At 36.6% G+C, this 19,629-nt stretch overlaps 1 protein-coding gene across 2 annotated transcripts in view; it reads left to right on the forward strand.

The window, feature by feature from the left end:
* Positions 1-728: 728 nt before the first annotated feature.
* TINAG (tubulointerstitial nephritis antigen) overlaps positions 729-19,629 on the forward strand; it is a 96,696-nt gene continuing 77,795 nt past the window's right edge. The window contains exons 1-5 of one of the 2 annotated variants that reach the window (XM_082729422.1): positions 729-831; positions 1,476-1,784; positions 12,911-12,974; positions 13,635-13,724; positions 18,996-19,110. In XM_082729422.1, coding sequence (XP_082585548.1) covers positions 1,484-1,784; positions 12,911-12,974; positions 13,635-13,724; positions 18,996-19,110 — 570 coding nt within the window. In that variant the 5' untranslated portion in view covers positions 729-831; positions 1,476-1,483. Of the gene's footprint in view, positions 832-1,325; positions 1,785-12,910; positions 12,975-13,634; positions 13,725-18,995; positions 19,111-19,629 lie in introns of those variants that run through there. The other variant, XM_082729421.1, reaches the window with a different exon arrangement.

Consider the following 19,629-nt stretch of genomic DNA (forward strand, 5'->3'; position numbering starts at 1 on the left):
TAGTCTCTTGGGCTCCAGTTTGTAATATAGTGCTAAATGCTGCCAAGGATTCATATATGATGAGGTTGGACACAGATGTATGGGAACTGGATGTAAAGGGGTCATGGGTGAGAATGTTCACAGCACTTTGCAGTAGTTTACTGAGTGAATGGTGAAGAAATCTCCACTAGCCTTTTTGGGATTGGAGAGTCAGGATGATTATGGACAGGGATGCCAAGATGTGTAAATTTGAAACAGAAAAGATAAAGGAACTTGTGCTGGTTTATAGCCAGAGAGGAAGGGTCAAGAAAGTGAAACAATGATGTGTGAATCAGATAAATTATGGGGTGGGGTTAGAATTGTGAATTAGCCTTAGAGAAGACTTTTCATAAGAAAAAGTAACTGAGAACCAGAGAAGCAAATTATGAACCCAAAGTCATAAAGCTAATTAAATAGTAGCCAGGGACCAGAGTCCGGCTTTTCTGACCGTCAAGACAAGTCCTTTCTATTAAGCCACCCAGCCACACTTGCTGATTCATCATTCACTTGTTACCTTTCCTGAATCCAAAGGGAGTTACTGTGGTTAATGAATAAACACAGTACAACAAAACCCACTGTAAATGTACAATTCTACTAAAGACATCTTGACCTTTGGGTTTCCTTCATGACTACCTCTTCCTGCAGTTTTCTAGCACAGAGATGGTCTTTCCTTGACTATAAAAATGCCTTTTAGATACTGCAGGTTCCTACACTGGTGCCAAGTAGGGACTCAGGTGGAAGGAACTAAGGTCACCCTCAGGGAATTTCTAGCTGAATTAGGCTCCACTAAGCCTTGAAATCAAAATGCTTCTGGTAGGTAAATGGAGTACAGATAGGAAATCAAACCAGTGTGTGACTGGGCATGATTTAGAACAACTGTTATTGATATGACAGATCCTAGCAGGCAACCTCATGAAAGCTTGGATTTTAGTTGCTGTGCAAGTAGGTGAAATGAATAATTGTGTTTTTGACTTTCCAATTTCCTACACCTTGCCAGTGGTTATTGCAGCCATAATTTGGGCCATGTGTATTCCAGAGAGGTTTCTGATTTAAGAATCTAGATTTTTTTTTTGAGGCAAGGTTTATTCAATGTATTTCATCAATGAATAAGATTTTATGTACTTATTTTTGTGGTGATGGATTTTTTTTTTGCATGATATAAAATATTACACATTTTTAACTTTGAAGGAATGACAAGGGTCTATTTTTAACACTTACATTATCTTGGGCAAACATTTAAATTCTTGATTAATGTTTAACTACAAGAAGTATACTCAGTTCAAGTAAAGGATCCACTTCAGGATTCAGGCTGGGTTGTCTTGATGATTAGAATTCCGGCTCCAAGGAGAAGCCCCAAAGCCAAGGGTATTGACTGTAACAGAAAGTGGGAACCCTACCTGACATCTAGAAAATGTGGACTGGATATAAGATCTTAATCTTTTCCTATCTTACCACAGAAATTTGGATGGAGAAACAGTATTTATCTCAAAGAGAAGTGAACCCAGGACCTGCTTTCACTAGAAATCACACGATTTGGGAGGGTTCTCGATTCAAGAGAGCCATTTTCAAAGGACAATACTGTAGAAGTTTTGGTTGTTGTGAAGACAGAGATGATGGCTGTGCCACTCAGTTCTATGAGGCAAATGCAGTATGTTACTGCGATAAATTCTGTCAAAGGGAAAATTCTGATTGCTGTCCTGATTACAAGTCATTTTGCCTTGAAGATAAAGAATGGCCTCCTCACACAAAGCCTTGGGATCCAGAAGGTAGGCTTTGGAAATGTGTTTGAACAAGTGCCTGATTCATTACAGATCTGTCAAACTTTCTTTTCCTCTCCTCCCATCTTACTTTCCTTCCTTTCTTAAGAGGAGGTGAAAAGTGAATATTATGGTTAAACAAATGTCCTTGGATTCTTCCAGTGCTTTGCTTTAGATGCAAGATGCCTGTATTGTATTAGAACTTTCTAGAAAGTTCTGGTGTGATGGTCATGAATTCTGGTCTGGATCCTTTTGGGAATACTGACTCAATATACATCAGAGTTACTTAACACTCTTTCTTTCTTAGTAAAATGTTTTGACAATGTACTCTTAAGCTCTTTTGAGTGTAACCTGTTAGAGTACCTCATCAGTCACAGGTCTGATCATCTGCAGACTCGCCTAACATTTGGTTTATTATGTCATTTGACTAATGGACCTCCTGACATTAGAACCATTAATGCCATTAAAACCAGGCCACAAACAAAATAAAGGTAGCTAGCTACCTGCCTAAGTAATACCAAACAGATCTTTCATATGTATTTTTGTTTTGTTTCACTTTTATCTGGGATTTTTTAAACTGTTGAAACAAAGGAAAACTTCCTATGGAGTAATTGTAAGAGTCAAAAATTGAGTGGTTAAGTACAAATAATTAATGAGGAGAATGATTGTATTTACTACATTGGTCTAATTATAGGAGAAAGGCTCTAGATTCTGAGCAATCAATACATTTAAGATTTGCAACAAACCACAAAGCAACATGCTTTTGCTATACTTAAATAAAACACTATTTTTTTTTAATTACCTGTCACATCAAATCTCCTCAGCAAAAAATGCAGGTTTAATCAGAGCTCTATAACACTACGAGAAATTTCAGGTGAAGACAATTAAAGGTCAACTAGGATTTGGCATCCTTATTTCAAAATCCAAATGTGATTGCCTTCATTCTCAATAATGTCATATTGCTTGTAAAATTGAGGGAATGCCTTTTAAAACATGTATATATTAGATTAAAATTTCCACAGAACTGTCATTTATCCCAGACCTTTACCTCTACCAATATACAGCTCAGAAACCATCAAGCATTTATTTTATCCTAAAAAGCGGCAGATCCTTTACTAATAATGGAGAATGTAGTCATTCATGAAAAATTATTCACTGAGTATCTTCACTATGCCAGGCATTGAACTTAGTGTTGGGGTACCAATGGGGAAGAAAAAGACAGGATCTTACTCTCTTTGAAGTGACAGTCAAGTTACCAGGAAGAGGGTAAGATATTTAACAAATTCATGGTGTATTTGCAAATTGTGATAAATCCTCTGAAGGAAACACTTGGGGTGCTGTGAGAGTGCATCAGAGTGTAACATTAATCTGTAAAAATGTTATATTTTATAGGGGAGAGTCAGCAAGGGAAAATATTTAACAGAGGCTCTAGGAGTGAGGAGGAATGAGTTGACCTGAAGAATTGATAGAAAGGTATAGATCTGAGAGAGAGGAGTTTGGCCTGGTTCAGGAACTGGAATGTGGCCAACATTTCTGGAGAGTAGGGTCTAGCGGAGGGCTTGGTGGGAGGGGACATGAAATGAGGTTTGAGAAGTGAGTAGAGGTCAGATTATGCCACGATGTATTGGCTATATTAAGGATTTGGGCTTTAATTCTGTTATGAGGACTCATTGGCAGATGATAAGTAGGTATACTGTTGGCTTCATGAGTGTTGAGTCTCAATATTACATATAAATTGTAGTGTTTTCAATGCATACAATGTATTTAAGTTTTTCTTATTTGAAACATATAGCTCATTTAGAAAAAAGTAATTGGTACTTTTTCAATGTACATTTTTGCTTGAGCTAGAATTTTGCTCTGACTTTAATTTATGGTCATGTTTTAGGTAGAAATTATGTTCCAGGTATAGTTTTTATTCTATTCTTTATGAAGGGAAGCAATTCATCATTTTATTTAGTAGCAAAAAGTTCACATTAAACTGTAATTGCTCTTATGAATGTAATTCGTTTTCTTTTGTTTTATCTTGTGAAAGTAGCTTTCTTGTGAAAGAAAATAGCACTACACAATATTAAAAATCGTACAAAATTAAAATAAAACCACAATAGTACATTATTTATACCAATTTTTGCAGTACTATAACTTTCCTCTGAGATGCTAAGTTGTTCACTCACTGATCTACTAAGCATTATTTTTCATTTATCTAATTACCTGGTATTATCTAGTTCTTTATCCTACAACTGTCCCAAGAGCTCTTTTTAAATAAGTGACTTAACACTATGTACACCATCTTAAGGGTTATAAAAATAAATATGTACCTTTTCTATAAACTGGAAGTAGGACATACTGGTAAATAAGTTCCTTCTGTGTTTTTTGTTTTTTGTTTTCTCCATCTCTGATGGTAACTTCTGGTACTTGGAGGATTTCAATGTCAGATACTGAAAGCAAGTGATAGAGTTAAAGAGAACGAGAATGGATTTTCCAGACAAATCTTTTGGTGTAGCAGATTTTAAGGGAAGAGTCTAGTATACCATCTGTTGTGAACAGACATAAGTTAATTTAATTTATGCAGAACTTTTATGTTCACATTGGTAAAAAAATGTGTGTAAGCCACTGACACATTTAAGTGCTATTTAATCCTTCACAACCTCCTTAACCAACCACATTGTAATGAAGATAAGTCACAGTTTAAATTCTGCCATACACACTGATAGTTAAAAAATATATATTGGTAAGGAGACATACACCAGTTCAACAACCTGTGTAAGCGTCATGAAGACTCAAGTCCCTACCCTTTAGAGGTTCCCACATTTACCTTGCTTGAGTAATTTACCAGAAGCACATATGATGATAATGCAGAGGTAGGATTGTTACCCTTGCAGTGGGCATCAGGGAATGAGAATGCCTGCTAACCCGTGGCTGGGACACAGAAATTTTTGAGATCATTTCTAGGGCATCAGGTCTATGAATAAAGGCTTTTGACCTTAAGAAAAACATAAACTGTTAGCTGTTAAGAGTGGGAGTGTGGGGCATGACTTTTAAATAGTTTAACTAATATATATAAGTTGAATACTATTAATTTAACCAATAAGAGCTGATTACATACATCCATTATTTTGACTAACAAGACACTAATTTTGCCATGAAAGCCTATTTCTGATGTTCATTATACTGGTCGTCTAGTGTTCATCCAAAGATGGGTAACAGAAGCACTTATAGCAGCTGCCTTGGAATCCGGACTTTCAGAATAACTGCTACTGACCACCCATGGGATGCAGATTCCTGATCTGAGCAAATAACTGTCTTCCTAAAGTGAAGTTTAGACCAGCACAGATACTACAATGCATTATGATGAAGTATTAAAATAAATTAACAGACATCGTATTACCATCCTTTTAAAAAAATCAATGGGCCCACTATTTCACTCTCCAGATACCTGATTTGTCTCGTGTTTTGATCTTGTGTTACTATTAATGTGTAAATCCCTATTAATTTCAACAGCCCTTATCTTTTTTTCCGAGATGCTATATGAGTAACCATTTTTGATTAACTCACTCTGAGGCACTTCGTGTACATTTCATTGAGAAGATAAAGCCATCAGGAGTCCTTTCATCTCTATCATCATGATTTCAACCTCCTTCCCTCTGGATTACTCTTAAACTCTTAAGCTCTGAATCTAGTCCTCTCTTTTCTTTTTAATCTTCACCATTATAATTCTCTCTCTCTTTTTTCCCTTTCTTTCTCCTTTTCTCCTTTTCTTTTCCCTCTCTGTCTTTCCTAAAGCCACCTTTCCCCCCTTATTTCATGGATCAGTGATCAATTTACAAAATGTGTTGTTCTAGCTTCCAATTTGAAAAAGCCCTCCCTGGGCTCCATGTCCTTAACCAGCATCTGTCTCATTTCCTTTTATTTATTTTTTTTTTCTTTGATGGAAAATAACTAAAAGAAATGTTTGCTTCCTGACTTCCAAGTGTCTCATCAACCAATTCCTGCAGGATGCCATTCCTTGCTACTTCACTGAAATCCTTCTTGGCAGGGTCAGTGACTTTCCTATCACCAAAGGCAACATTCAGATGTCTGTTCTCTCAGGGGTACAGAACTGTGAATCATCAGGCTTACACATTTCATAGCACTCACCATAGCATATACCCTCCTCAATGTCCATAACCCAACCACACTCTCCCTACCCCCTCAACCCCCTAGCAACCCTCAGTTTGTTTTGTGAGATTAACAGTCTCTTATGGTATGTCTCCCTCCTGATCCTATCTTGTTCCATTTTTTTCTTCCCTACACCCAAACCCCCTGCTCTGCCACTCAAATTCCTCATATTAGAGGGATCATATGATAATTATCTTTCTCTCATTCATCTGTTGATGGACATCTAGGTTCTTTCCATAGTTCGACTATTGTGGACATTGCTGCTATAAACATTTGGGTGCATGTGTGCCTTCGGATCACTACATTTGTATCTTTAGGGTAAATACCCTGTAGTGTGATTTCTGGGTCATAGTGTAGCTCCGTTTTCAACTTTTTGAGGAAGCTCCATGCTGTTTTCCAGAGTGGCTGCACCAACTTGCATTCCCACCAACAGTGTAGGAGGGTTCCCCTTTCTTTGCATCCTCGCCAGCAATCTGTTGTTTCCTGAGTTGTTAATTTTAGCCATTCTGACTGGTGTGAGTGATATCTCACTGTGGTTTTGATTTGTATTTCCCTGATGCTGAGTGATGTTGAGCACTTCTTCATGTGTCTGTTGGCCATCTGGATGGGTATTCTTTCTGCTTTGTTGAAGATTAGTTGACCGTAGAGTTGAGGGTCAATTTCTGGGTTCTCTATTCTGTTCCACTGAGCTATGTGTCTATTTTTGTGCCAATACCATATTGTCTTGAAGATTACAGCTTTGTAATAGAGCTTGAAGTCTGGAATTGTGATGCTGCCAACTTTGGCTTTCTTTTTCAACATTCCTCTGGATATTTGGGGTCTTTTCTGGTTCCATATAAATTTTAGGATTATTTGTTCCATTTCTTTGAAAAAAATGGGTGGGATTTTGATAGGGATTGCATTGAATGTGTAGATTGCTTTAGGTAGCATAGACATTTTCACAATATTTGTTTTTCCAATCCATGTGCAAAGAACGTTTTTCCATTTCTTTGTATCTTCCTCAATTTCTTTCATGAGTACTTCATAGTTTTCTGAGTACAGATTCTTTGCGTCTTTGGTTAGGTTTATTCCTAGGTATCTTATGGTTTTGGGTGCAATTGTAAATGGGATCGACCCCTTAATTTCTCTTTCTTCTGTTTTGTTGTTGGTGTATAGAAATGCAACTGATTTCTGTGCATTGATTTTATATCCTGACACTTTACTGAATTCCTGTATGAGTTCTGGCGGTTTTGAAAAGGAGTCTTTTGGGTTTTCCACATAAAGTATCATAGCTTCTGCAAAGAGTGAGAGTTTGACTTCTCTTTGCCGATTTGGATGCCTTTAATTTCTGTTTGTTGTCTGATTGCTGAGGCTAGGACTTCTAGTACTATGTTGAATAGCACTGGTGGTAGTGGACAGCCCTGCTATGTTCCTAACCTTAGGGGAAATGCTCTCAGTTTTTCCCCATTGAGAATGATATTCGCTGTGGGTTTTTCATAGATGGCTTTGATGATATTGAGGTATGTATCATACACTTTGAAGAGTTTGACCATGAAAGGATGCTGTATTTTGTCAAATGCTTTTTCAGCATCTATTGAGAGTATCATGTGGTTCTTGTTCTTTTATTAAAGTATTTTATCACTTTGATTGATTTGTGTATGTTGAACCAATCTTGAAACCAGGAGGAAATCCCACTTGGACATTGCGAATAATCATTTTAATGAATTGTTGGAGACTATTGGCTAGTATTTTGGTGAGAATTTTTGCATCTGTGTTTATCAGGGATATCGGTCTGTAATTCTTTTTAATTGGGTCTTTGGTTTTGGGATTAAGGTAATACTGGCCTCATAAAATGAGTTTGAAAGTTTTCCTTCCATTTCTCTTTTTTGGAAAAGTTTCAGAAGAATAGGTATTAATTCTTCTTTAAATGTTTGGTAGAATTTTCCTGGGAAGCTATCTGTCTCTGGGTTCTTGTTTTTTGGGAGATTTTTGATGACTGCTTCAATCTCCTTACTGGTTATGGGTCTGTTCAGGTTTTCTATTTCTTCCTGGTTTAGTTTTGGTAGTTTACATGTCTCTAGGAATGCATCCATTTCTTCCAGATTGTCAAATTTGCTGGTGTATAGTTGCTCATAATATGTTTTTTAATAATTGTTTGTATTTCTTTGGTGTTGGTTTTGATCTCTCCTCTTTCATTTCATTATTGTATTATTGTTGATTTGATTCCATTATCAATTGGTTTATATAGTTCGCTGCTCCCGTGTTAGGGGTATAGATATTTAAAATTGTTAGATCTTCTTGTTTGACAGACCCTTTAAGTATGATATAGTGTCATTCCTCATCTCTTATTATGGTCTTTGGCTTAAAGATCTAATTTGTCTGATATAAGGATTGCCACCCCAGCTTTCTTTTGACATTCATTACAATGGTAAATTGTTGCCCACCTCCTCACTTTCGGTCTGGGGGTGTCTTTGGGTCTAAAGTGAGTTTCTTATAGATAGCATATTGATACATCTTATTTTTTTTATCCATTCTGATATGCTGTGTCTTTTGATTGGGACATTTAGCCCATATACATTCAGGTATAAATTTAGTGCCATTGTACAGACACCCTACAGTGCCTATAAGGTTATTATATATTTTCTGTTATTGTATATTGTCTCTGTTCCTTTCTGGTCTACTACTTTAAGGCTGTCTCTTTGCTTAGAGGACCCCTTTCAATAGCTCCTGTAGGGCTAGTTGGATGTTTGCAAATTCTTTTAATTTTTGTTTGTCCTGAAAGCTTTTTTATCTGTCCTTCTATTTTCAATGATAGCCTAACTGGATATAGTATTCTTGGCTACATATTTTCCTCTTTTAGTACTCTGTATATATCATGCCAGTTCTTTCTGGCCTGCCAGTTCTCTGTGGATAAGTCTTCTGCCAATCTAATATTTCTACCATGGTATGTTACAGACTTCTTGTCCTGAATGGCTTTCAGTATTTTCTCTTTGTCACTAAGACTTGTAAGTTTTAGTATTAGGTGAAGGGGGGTGGACCTATTTTTATTGATTTTGAGGGGGATTCTCTGTGTCTACTGGATTTTGATGCTTGTTGCCTTTGCCATATTAGCAGAATTCTCTACTATAATTCACTCCAATATACCTTCTGCTCTTCTCTCTCTTTTTTCTTCTTCGGAAATCCCAATTATTCTAATTATTCTCCGGCTGCACTATGAGCTCACCAGGCCTTCTATCTCTGGCGCACTGCCCCATTTGGAGTCTCCAAATCCAGCAGATTCCTACCACGCACTCCCACGCCACTCCTCCTGGAGTAGGAAGGTGGGGGGTCTCCCTGGATCTGCCACTTGTGGGGTCCCTGCTCAAAGAGAAGTGGTCTGATTGTGTGTCCGATCATGGTGTAAGGTAATGCCTAGCTGAGAGCTCACTCCTTGGCTCCTCTCTGTAGCCAGCTTCCCTGCTTCAATACCTGGGAGCTTTGTCACCTTCAGATACCCTTGGTCTTTCTGTGGCCCCACAGGTCCTGAGACCACACTTTCCCCACTACGGCTTCACACCCACTTAGCCTCTGGAGCAATAATCCTCAGTGGAGCAGACTTCTGATTTTGTGCTCCGCTGATCTACTGCTTGCTGGGAGCTGACAAATTCCCGCACGTCTATCTTTTCATTGCTTCAGATTCACTTCTCCCCATATCCTACCTCCCAGAAAGTGGTCTATTTTCTGTCCCTAGAATTGCTGCACTTCTTCTCTTCTATCTCCTGTTCAGTTTGTAGGTGCTTGGTATGGTTTGATAACTATCTAGCTGAACTCCTGGGATATTTCAGACTGCTACTCCTCCACCATCTTGCTTCCTCCTCCTGCCCTTTTTTTTTTTTTAAATGTATGTTACTATCTTTCAAATTTGTGCTCCATACTTGGCTTAACTCTAGACTTCCATAAACTACTGTACTTGACATTCTCCACTAGGATGTCTCACCTAGATTTAATCCAATCTAAAATATGAGAGCAGACCTCTTGATTTCTTGCCAACAAACCTGTTCCTTATTTCAGCGATAGCTTCACTCCCCCTCTATAACTCAAGCTAAAATTCCAGTGAGACCTACTTAATTCCTCTTTCTCCTCATTCCCCAAACTCAGTCTGTGAGCAAGTTCCATTGCTTTATCTCCAAGTTACATCCATCCACTGCTCTCCCCATTACTACTATTATGAAAATCCTTCATTCCACTGGGAGCCCAGCCCCATTCAGCACTAAGTAAGTGATGAGGGCTGAGACATTTTCAGTAAGACCTTAGAGGTTACTGTAAGAAGTTGAGTTTAAGAAGGGGCAAATGTGCCCCAATATTCATAGCAATATCCACAATAGCCAAACTATGGAAGGAGCTGATCCCTTTAAGAGATGAATGGATAGGGGTGACTGGGTGACTCAGTGGGTTAAGCCTCTACAGAGAGATCTGTGTTCTCTCTTTCTGTCAAATAAATAAATAAAATATTAAAAGAAGAGAGATGAATGGATAAAGAAGATATGGTCCATATCTACAATAGAATATTACTCAGCCATCAAAAGGGATGAATACCCACCATTTGCATTGACAAGAATGGAACTGAGAGGATTATTTGAAGTGAAATAAGTCAAGAAAGACAATTATTATATGGTTTCGCTTATATGTGGAACATAAGGAAGAACATACAGGACATTAGGAGAAGGAAGGGAAAAGTGAAGGGGGGACGGAATCAGAGGGAGAGATGTACGTTAAGAAACTATGGATTCTGGGAAACAAACTGAGAGTTTTAGAGGGGTTAGAGGATGGGTGAGCCTGGTGACGGGTATTAAGGAGGGCACAGATTACAATGAGCACTGGGTGTGGTGCATAAACAATGAATCATGGAACACTACATCAAAAACTAATGACTTACTGTATGGAGACTAACATAACATAATAATAATAAGAAAAGAAATTGGGTTTTATTTTAAATTTGATGGGAAATAACTTGAGGATTTTAAGTAGGAAGTGACACAACAGAGATTTTAAAAGTCTTCTTTAAATGCTGGGTAGGGAAATGAGGGATACATTAGAACCAAACAGGAGTAAAAAAAATGACTGGACTATCTGTAACGTAGAAGTTGATGCTCCACTTTGTGAGCCCCTTGAGCAGGCTCAGATGAACTGATTATGGTTTTCATGAAGGAAGGCATGTGATATGATGAGCACTAGGTGTTACATGCAACTAAGGAATCACTGAATGTTATATCAAAAACTAATGATGTATTATTATATGTTGGATAATTGAATTTTAATAAAAAAAGAGGTCAACTTTCAAGTTGATTACAATAATTACAATGACAAGAGATTACAATAAATGTAGTTTCTCATAGTAAACTCTGACTTGATATTAAGGAAGGATGACCAAGAAAGGAAACTTTTGCTAACACTAGACTTAGTACTGGTGATTTGGATTAGGCCTGGTGATAGCATTCTCTTGACTTTAAAATTATGAGCTAGAGTACAGGTCAGAGAAGGGAATTTTTTTTCCCCCCTCCTTAAGACTTTTGTGATTTGTTTCCTTTATCTATGTAACTGGTATGTTGGGCAAGGAATATTTATGAGGTATGATTAAAAAAATCAGCTTTGCTTTTGGCCTCTTCTCTGTCCTTTAAAACTAGTCAGAAAGTACTTTCTTTGACTTTGAAAACTTGAGTTGTTGCATGAATTTTCTGTCATCCCTAGGTAATAAAAGTTTGAGGGTTTCTTTAAGTTCTATAGTAGAAGTTCATTTATTTCAAGTCTCTAATACAGAATAGTAAGTAAAACTACAGACTTGTTCTAAAGTTAAATCTTTCCCCTTCCCTGAGTTCCTGATGTCCAGAAGCCTGTGGTCCAGGAGAGAGGCAGTTTTTGCTTCTCTTCCCATGGTTGTGGAATGTTAAAAAACCTTGGAAAAGAGGTAAATAGATGCAAATTTGTAGAGATTTTATATTCATTAAGCAATATATTGAACTGTAAAAACTACATGCTGCAGAGTGGCAGCTGTGAAGTTTTCAATGAAACCATTATTTGAAATATCAGAGGAGAGCAAATTCCCTAAGTGGCTTTTGTGATATTGTGGCTAGAAGTTAAACCAAGTTCTAAACATGTATATTTTCCCCTCTGATCATATGAATAAAAAGTTAGGATTCATTTTGCTTAATTAGACACCACTGATGTGATCTATCAATTACATATTTCTGTTTTCACATGACAAAGTAGTAAATTTTACTACCTTTGTTAAGTCAGAGTGGATTTCAAATCTGTGTGAATTATATTTTTGAAAAGGATTTCCTTTGTAACCAGGGTAATATTTTCACCATATCTTATTGATGGGTTTCATATAATGATAATACACTGTGGGTCTCTTTTAAATAGTTTATATAATCAGGTAAATTAGTTAACAGCTAGTTTCAGTTAATTGAGAAACATTTGGATTTAGAACACAAATGGCTACTATCTTACTGGTTTCATGAATTTTTCTTCTGATCCGAATTCTTAAGAAAATAGAATTTATCTTTAAAAGGTAAATTCAATGAGCTTCACATTTTGGTCTAAAACTTTGAATTCCTTACTTTTGTCATATACAACTAATCATATTTACTTGTGAGACTTGATTAGATTTTTTTAAATGAGAAAAGCCATAAATTTATCCAAACATTGTCTTATTTCTCACCTATTTAGACACATAAGTTATTTTTTGAGTGTGGTTAGTGATTAATTCTGTGGTAATTAAGTTTTTATGCTTTACAAATCCTCTGTTGGAACATAATATGCAATTTTAAAGATAAAAGCTCATGAAAAAAGCTTAGAAAAATCTTGTACATAAACCTCGACACAAACCAGATGTGGATTTTCATCAGAGTGGCAGTTTTGCATATTTGAGAAACTAAACAGAATTGTAGGTTTCTTGTGAATGTTGATGCACTTTATCGTTCAATTTAGAATTTTCATTTGTTCAAATGTTATGTTGACAGGTTGCCTCAGAGATGGCCAACTTTATGAAGAAGGATCAGTAGTTAAAGAAAACTGCAACTCCTGGTAATGAATTTAAGTGGCACAGAACTGAATTCTGCTGTCTGTGTATGTTTTCTTCAAATAAAAGGAGTATTGTGAAATAAGATGATAAATACAGATAGAATCATAAGTCCTAGGATATTGCATACCTGTAGATTTATATAAGCATATTTAATGAATGTTGACAAATCTAATCTTAGATATATCTTTCAATGCGAGAGCTTGTTTATGACAGCGGCCTTCATCATACAGCAGGCCTGCATGAACTATACCTCTTAATTAAAGCATTCCACAGGCAAGATATACTCCAGGCAAACTGTATTTCTTTGATCACAGTAGCTATAGATAAAAACAGGCTGCCTTCAAATGATTATCCTGCAGAAAGTTTCCAAATACAAAGATTCTACTGTCTAAATTTTCTTATGTTTTCAAATGTCAGTGTTTTCAATGTTTTCAAGTGGTCATTTCACTTATTAATTGCCTGGAGGAGAAGTTAAGAGCATATTGAGGGATAGCTAATGCATATGCTATTATTTTATTTTTGCCAAGAATCAAATAGGCTTATGGCTATCATTAATCAAAGATATGTTTTACACCTGAACAGTGTGCAATTCTGGTTACTAATTCTGTACATGTACTTCGTAAAGGCTAGGCCACTTTTGTAATTTTTTTACATCTTTGCAGCACATGCTCAGGACAGCAATGGAAATGTTCCCAGCTTGTCTGCCTTATTCAACCAGAACTGATTGAACGTGTCAATAATGGAGACTATGGGTGAGCAAAATCTTGCTTTCCAGACTTTGTTGGCCATCCCAGTTACTTTTCAGGCTTCAATCTATTTCCTATCATTTACTTTTAAAAAATGGCCATTATTCAAAAGAAAGAATGGAAGAGAAATGGGAAGAGAAGTAGAAAGACATGTAAAATAGGAATGCACGGAGGTTAAGTATTAAATGATTAAAATTAAAATGCACAAAGAAATGTAGATGGGGTCTTAAAATTACTAGGAAGGAGCATTGTCCTGGGGTGAATGAGGGGAATAGAGGGAGTGTTAGTTTGGTTAAATATTTAGACAAGATTAGGAAGTAGGCAAAATTGATTTTTTCAAATAAACCATCTTTCTCCTTCTGGTGTTGCCCTGACCCAGCCAATCAGCTGTCACAGGAGAATCAGACCCTAAGAGGTCAGTATTTAATCTTGATGATTCCCCAAATAGCCAGTCCATCTAGACAATTTCACTGCCATGACCTATGTAGCCAGTTTCACTTAGAGTTGAATGGAAAGACAGGCGGAGCCACTTTACTTTGCTTATAAGCTAAATATAGGGCTGATTGGCACTTAAACATGGCAAATGATGGTTTGATGCTCTCTGACAGATTAATAAATTAGGTGGCTTCTCCAATTTCATAGAGGAAATAATGATATCAGTACTAACATGGATTTTCTTTACTGAATTGAAAGGAAGAGGGATGGCCTACCTGGTTTTCTGCCTCAGGATTGCTCCTTTGCCATTGACCAAATCTCTAGATACCCTCAGAAACATTTTCCACATTCTGGAAAATGTAAGAAGATCTATTATCATCTATTATCAAGTAATTATAAAAGTGATGTAATCCTGAAATGTAGTTTTACAAATTAAAAGTATCACTTGCTTTCACATAGAAGACCATAAGACAGATATTTCCCAGATTTCCTAGCACAGCCCCTGTCCTGAAAGTATTTTCTTGGAAGACGGGAGATTTAGAAAGTTACATTTTTTTTTTTTTTGACATTAATATTCTTCAAGCATGCTCAATTCCTGTGTGTGTATACATGTTTACCCAATATTGTAGTTGATAATATGACATTTTAAGTATTTCTAGGGAAAATACATCGTAATTTTCTGTGGTTAAGTGATACTCAAATAATGGAAAGGACATCAGAGTATGTGTCATCATAAGAAATTATCTGAATCAGGTTCTTAAAATAATTCAAATGCTTGACCCATGGAGCACATACTTCCAAGAAGCTCTCAGCAGCCTACTTTTCCACTGTCCCAGAACCCGTGGGAAACCATAGTTGAAAGCAATGTGGAAAAAACACGTTAAGAATACACAAGCTGGTGGGAATGCTGTCTTCTTTGGAAAGAAGATTTTCTTGCCAGCATTTGTTCACTGTGAGATAACTCTGCAAAGAGTTAAAAGGCACAGGCTTTGCCTTTTGTAGCAAACATTGATAACCTTAAAAGGACAGAAAGTGAGGGATAATTGGAGCAAAAAGAAAAAAAGTTAAGGAAGAGAGACAAGCTGTGAAGAAACAGTAAAACTAAAATTATTTACCAGAGGACAGAAAGGCAGGGGAGTCCTTGAATTTAAAGATTTTATTTATTTATTTGACAGAGAGAAATCACAGGCAAGCAGAGAAGCAGGCAGAGAGAGGAGGAAGCAGGCCTCTCGTGGAGCAGAGAGCCCGATGCGGGGCTTGATCCCAGGACCCTGGGATCATGACCTGAGCCGAAAGCAGAGGCTTTAACCCACTGAGCCACCCAGGCGCCCCGAGTCCTTGAATTTAAAAGAAAGTTCTGACTCTCAGATGTATTCTGGTCCTGATGTTCAAATTGTTTTCATGTGTGAAAATAGAACATACCATTCGATACTTACTGAGTGCTTTTTAAAATAGCCCACATGTAAATATACACAATCTTTGCTTAAACCATTCATTTTTCTCATCTTGGTGGCATTTGGGGTCCAAATCTTCCTTCATTCTATATGTTACTTCAGTGCATATTTATTCCCTGTGTTATTTTTCAGAGCAACCAATTAATATCAATGAAACCGTGTTTCTTTTGTGGCACTGCTGAGGATAGAAATAAATAATTTCTGTCTTACAAGAATTTCCAATCTAGCTGAGGAGTCAACATGCCATCCCTTTGTAAAAGGATTTTTGATGATAAGGCAGTATGTAAGTGCCAAATTAGTAGCAAGTAATAATCAGCAAGTTAGTGGAACAAAGGAAGATAGAGAACTGTGCGGGACAGCAAGCCACACCTGAATTTAACAGCTTAAAACCATAAGCCATTCTTTGTTTACTTCAGTACCTTGACATTGTACCTTCAGTACCTGAAGCTCTTTTCCTGATCTCTCTTGGGGTTCCTCAGATGTCTATAGATATCTGGAGACTCAAATGGGGTTGAATTGTCTAAAGTGGCCTCATTCTGATGCCTGGTAGTTGGTGCTGGTTGTTGGTGGGCCCACATGTCTTCAGCAGACTAGCCTTAGCCCCCCACATAGTACGAGTGTTCTAAGGGGGCATGAGGGAGGGCTGCAAAGGGCTTCCCTGTAGGCCTAAGCCTGAAAGACACACAGCATCAATTCTCCTACCTTTTGTTGAGGGAAGCAAGTGAGTAGCCCTGCCCACATTCAAAGGTTGGGGAAATAGATTCCACTTCTTGGTGCCAAGAGCCACAGATAATTTGTGTCCATTTTTAATCTGTCACATCTCTAAACTTGATTTTTTTTTTAAATGAACTCAAAACCTAGTCTGTTGGATAAGTTGGCCTTGATTTTTTTCACCGGTTTCTCAAATCAACATACCCCAAACCAAAAGTGTTAACCTCTTTGACCTGCCCTTGGTGACTGGCCTTCACCTCTGCCTTGTCAGGCAAGCCAGGAAATTGGAAATTAGTTTGATTCTTCTCTCTTCTTCTTTCTCAGCCACTAGTCTCTTATAATTCCCACACCATAGTTTCCTTCAGATATTTATTTTTTCTACTTCTCTGCTACGTTTGAGTGCATTTCTTTATCAAGCCTCATTTGAGATGACCTGATCTTTCTCCCTGTTTCCAGTCTGACCAAACTGCAACCAATTCTTTATGGTTATCACTCTAAATCCAAGCTTTGACTCTGCTGTTCATGGTCTTAAAAATCCTCAGTGATACTCAATTGCTTGTAGAATATCATTATATTCCTTAGCATAAGAAACAGTCTGGCCCAAATGCTTCTTTACTACCTCATTTTTTTATGCTCTTTCTAGCTTCCCTTGACCTCTCATGGGTTTGGCATTGAACTTACCTGCTCGTTCTTAAACATGCTACCCAGCTTCAGACCCATATGCTCTACTCCTGAGTTGCTTTTTTTTCTTTTTTTAAAAGAATAAATGTCCTTTTCTTTCACATCTGTCCACCAACCTTATTCTCATCCTTCCAGACTGAGCACTAAAGTCACTTTCTGTAACGAAATTATGCCAACTCCTTCAGGCAGAGTTATATTTGAAACCTCTACTCTGGTCATACCTTAACCTACTGCTAATAAATGATGCACATTGAAGTCATATCTAGCTTTGCAGTATTTTTAGGGTATGAGCTCTGTGAGGGTAGAGAAACTTACTTATTCTTATGTTTAAAGAGAGAATATGATAAATTGGATTAAAGGGAAAGTTATGAGTCTTGATCAAAGAGGATGATATAGAGTGGTAGTCCCTTCATAATTTTTTTAAGCATAAGTCACAGTAAAACATGCATCTAACTTTATGATTTAGTACACACACACACACACACACACACACCCTGACACGTATAAAAACATTACTCATCCTCACTATGTACAATAAGTTCTAATATTTCCTATTATCTCTCCTGTATTTTATTTATTTTTTAAAGTAGTGATTCCCTGCTCACTAAATTAAGTGATTAAATGAACACAAATGTATCTGAATGTTTGAAAACTGCTGGGGTAGAGCACGAAAAGTATACTTCCTTGATGTCATAGCTTTGCTTAAGGCTGGTCCTGATGGTCTCTTGTAAATCCTGCAAAATTTAACAAAGTCAGCATTTTCCTTTGGTGATGGAGATTGTACTCTTAAAATTGTGGCTCCAAGTTGCTTAGGATTTTGTGATCTAACAGATTCTTAGAAAAGCATAAATTTGCTAGGCATATTATTGAAAATCAAACGTATCTTCAAGCATTCATGAGAGTCTATTACAATATAAGCAATTTTGGTAATTAACTAACAGGATTAAGTTTAGATTTGACTTAAGTAATGAAAATATATTGTTCTCAAGTTGTAAATAATTCAAACAAGTGATAATTAAAGTACTTTCCCCTTTCTCATCTACTCTCATCTCTTCAGAAATTTTTTGTTGGATTTAAATGTCAGTGTTAGATTTTGAAAACAAAGCTCCTTTTCCTATGTAGGGCCACAAAACCCTATCTCTAAAAAATATGTGCTTTTAAGTATCTAATTTCACATTAATTGAATTTGTATCATCACTAATAACTAAGATTATTAAGCACTTAACACAAATTAACTCTTTAATATATGATAGAATATTCCAGTATTTAAATAAATTAATTCAATACAATTAATTTACACTGATTAATCTTCTTAAGTAGAACTATTTTATCCCCAGTTTTTCACAGATACTTCCTTTTACATGGTCAAATTCTTTTCAGATCTAATTTATATATAAAACAATTACCCTATTTATCTACAAGTGCATTTCTTTTTTTTTTTTTTAAGATTTTATTTATTTATTTGACAGAGAGAGAACACAAGTAGGCAGAGAGGCAGGCAGAGAGAGAGGAGGAAGCAGGCTCTCTGCTGAGCAGAGAGCCCGATGCGGGACTCGATCCCAGGACCCTGAGATCATGACCTGAGCCGAATGCAGCGGCTTAAACCACTGAGCCACCCAGGCGCCCTATAAGTGCATTTCTATACATTCAAGCTTCTTTCTAAAATGCATTTGATGACATTTAAAAGAAACTACATAGATTGGCCTTTTGCTATTTAATCCCTTATAATATGTAAAGATTCCATATTCTTATATTTAGTCTATATTGATATAGCCTTAGGTTCCTCATATAAATCATTAAAATAATTGAAAGAGACCTAATTTAGGAAGAGTGGCTCACAGGCTTTCTTGTTAAATGATCATACATTCTTTATATAAAGAATATCTAGCTTATAGTAGTTCTAATTTTGTATAACTTCAGAAATATAAACAAACATTATTTATAAAAGTGATATTGCATAATGTGTACCAATTTTTCTCTTTCATTTGTAAGGCAGATGGACAGCCCAGAACTATAGCCAGTTCTGGGGAATGACTCTGGAAGAAGGCTTCAAGTACCGTCTTGGGACCCTGCCACCTAGCCCCATGCTTCTCAGTATGAATGAAATGACAGTAAGTGGCCTATCTGACTCAAATGTGTGTGGGTTTGTGCAGGTATGTTTGTGTGTGCATTTAAAGAAATTTTAAATAACTAAAATAGTAGTTTTTGAGCTTTTGGAGATGTAATTTTGTCATATAAATAAAAAACCTTCCACCCAAATGGTTGTTATCTTCCCTGAACATTTCATGTGAACTTTGAAGTCCACCAGTGTCAATTAGATGAAGTGTCCTGTCTTCAAGAATGATTGTGTTCCTTTATACCGCTCATGATTTTGTAGAAATTCCTATTTCTGATTATCGGCTGTTTAGTGGCCCAATGCACAAGCAAGTTATCAGTTGTCCTTATTTTTCTTTTTTAAGTAAACATAGTTATTTTTTTTAACTCATCCAAACAAAATTGTGCTGTCTTTGGGTTATCCATTATCATATGAGGCTAAGAGAAATGCCAGTTACTGTAGATGTCTATGCTAAGATAATTCATGAAGGTTTATCCTCAAAATTTCCATTACAGGAAAACCTTCAAATTTTGCG

Source organism: Mustela nivalis (genome assembly GCF_964662115.1).
Source record: "Mustela nivalis genome assembly, chromosome: 5".
Taxonomy (NCBI): Eukaryota; Metazoa; Chordata; class Mammalia; order Carnivora; family Mustelidae; genus Mustela; species Mustela nivalis.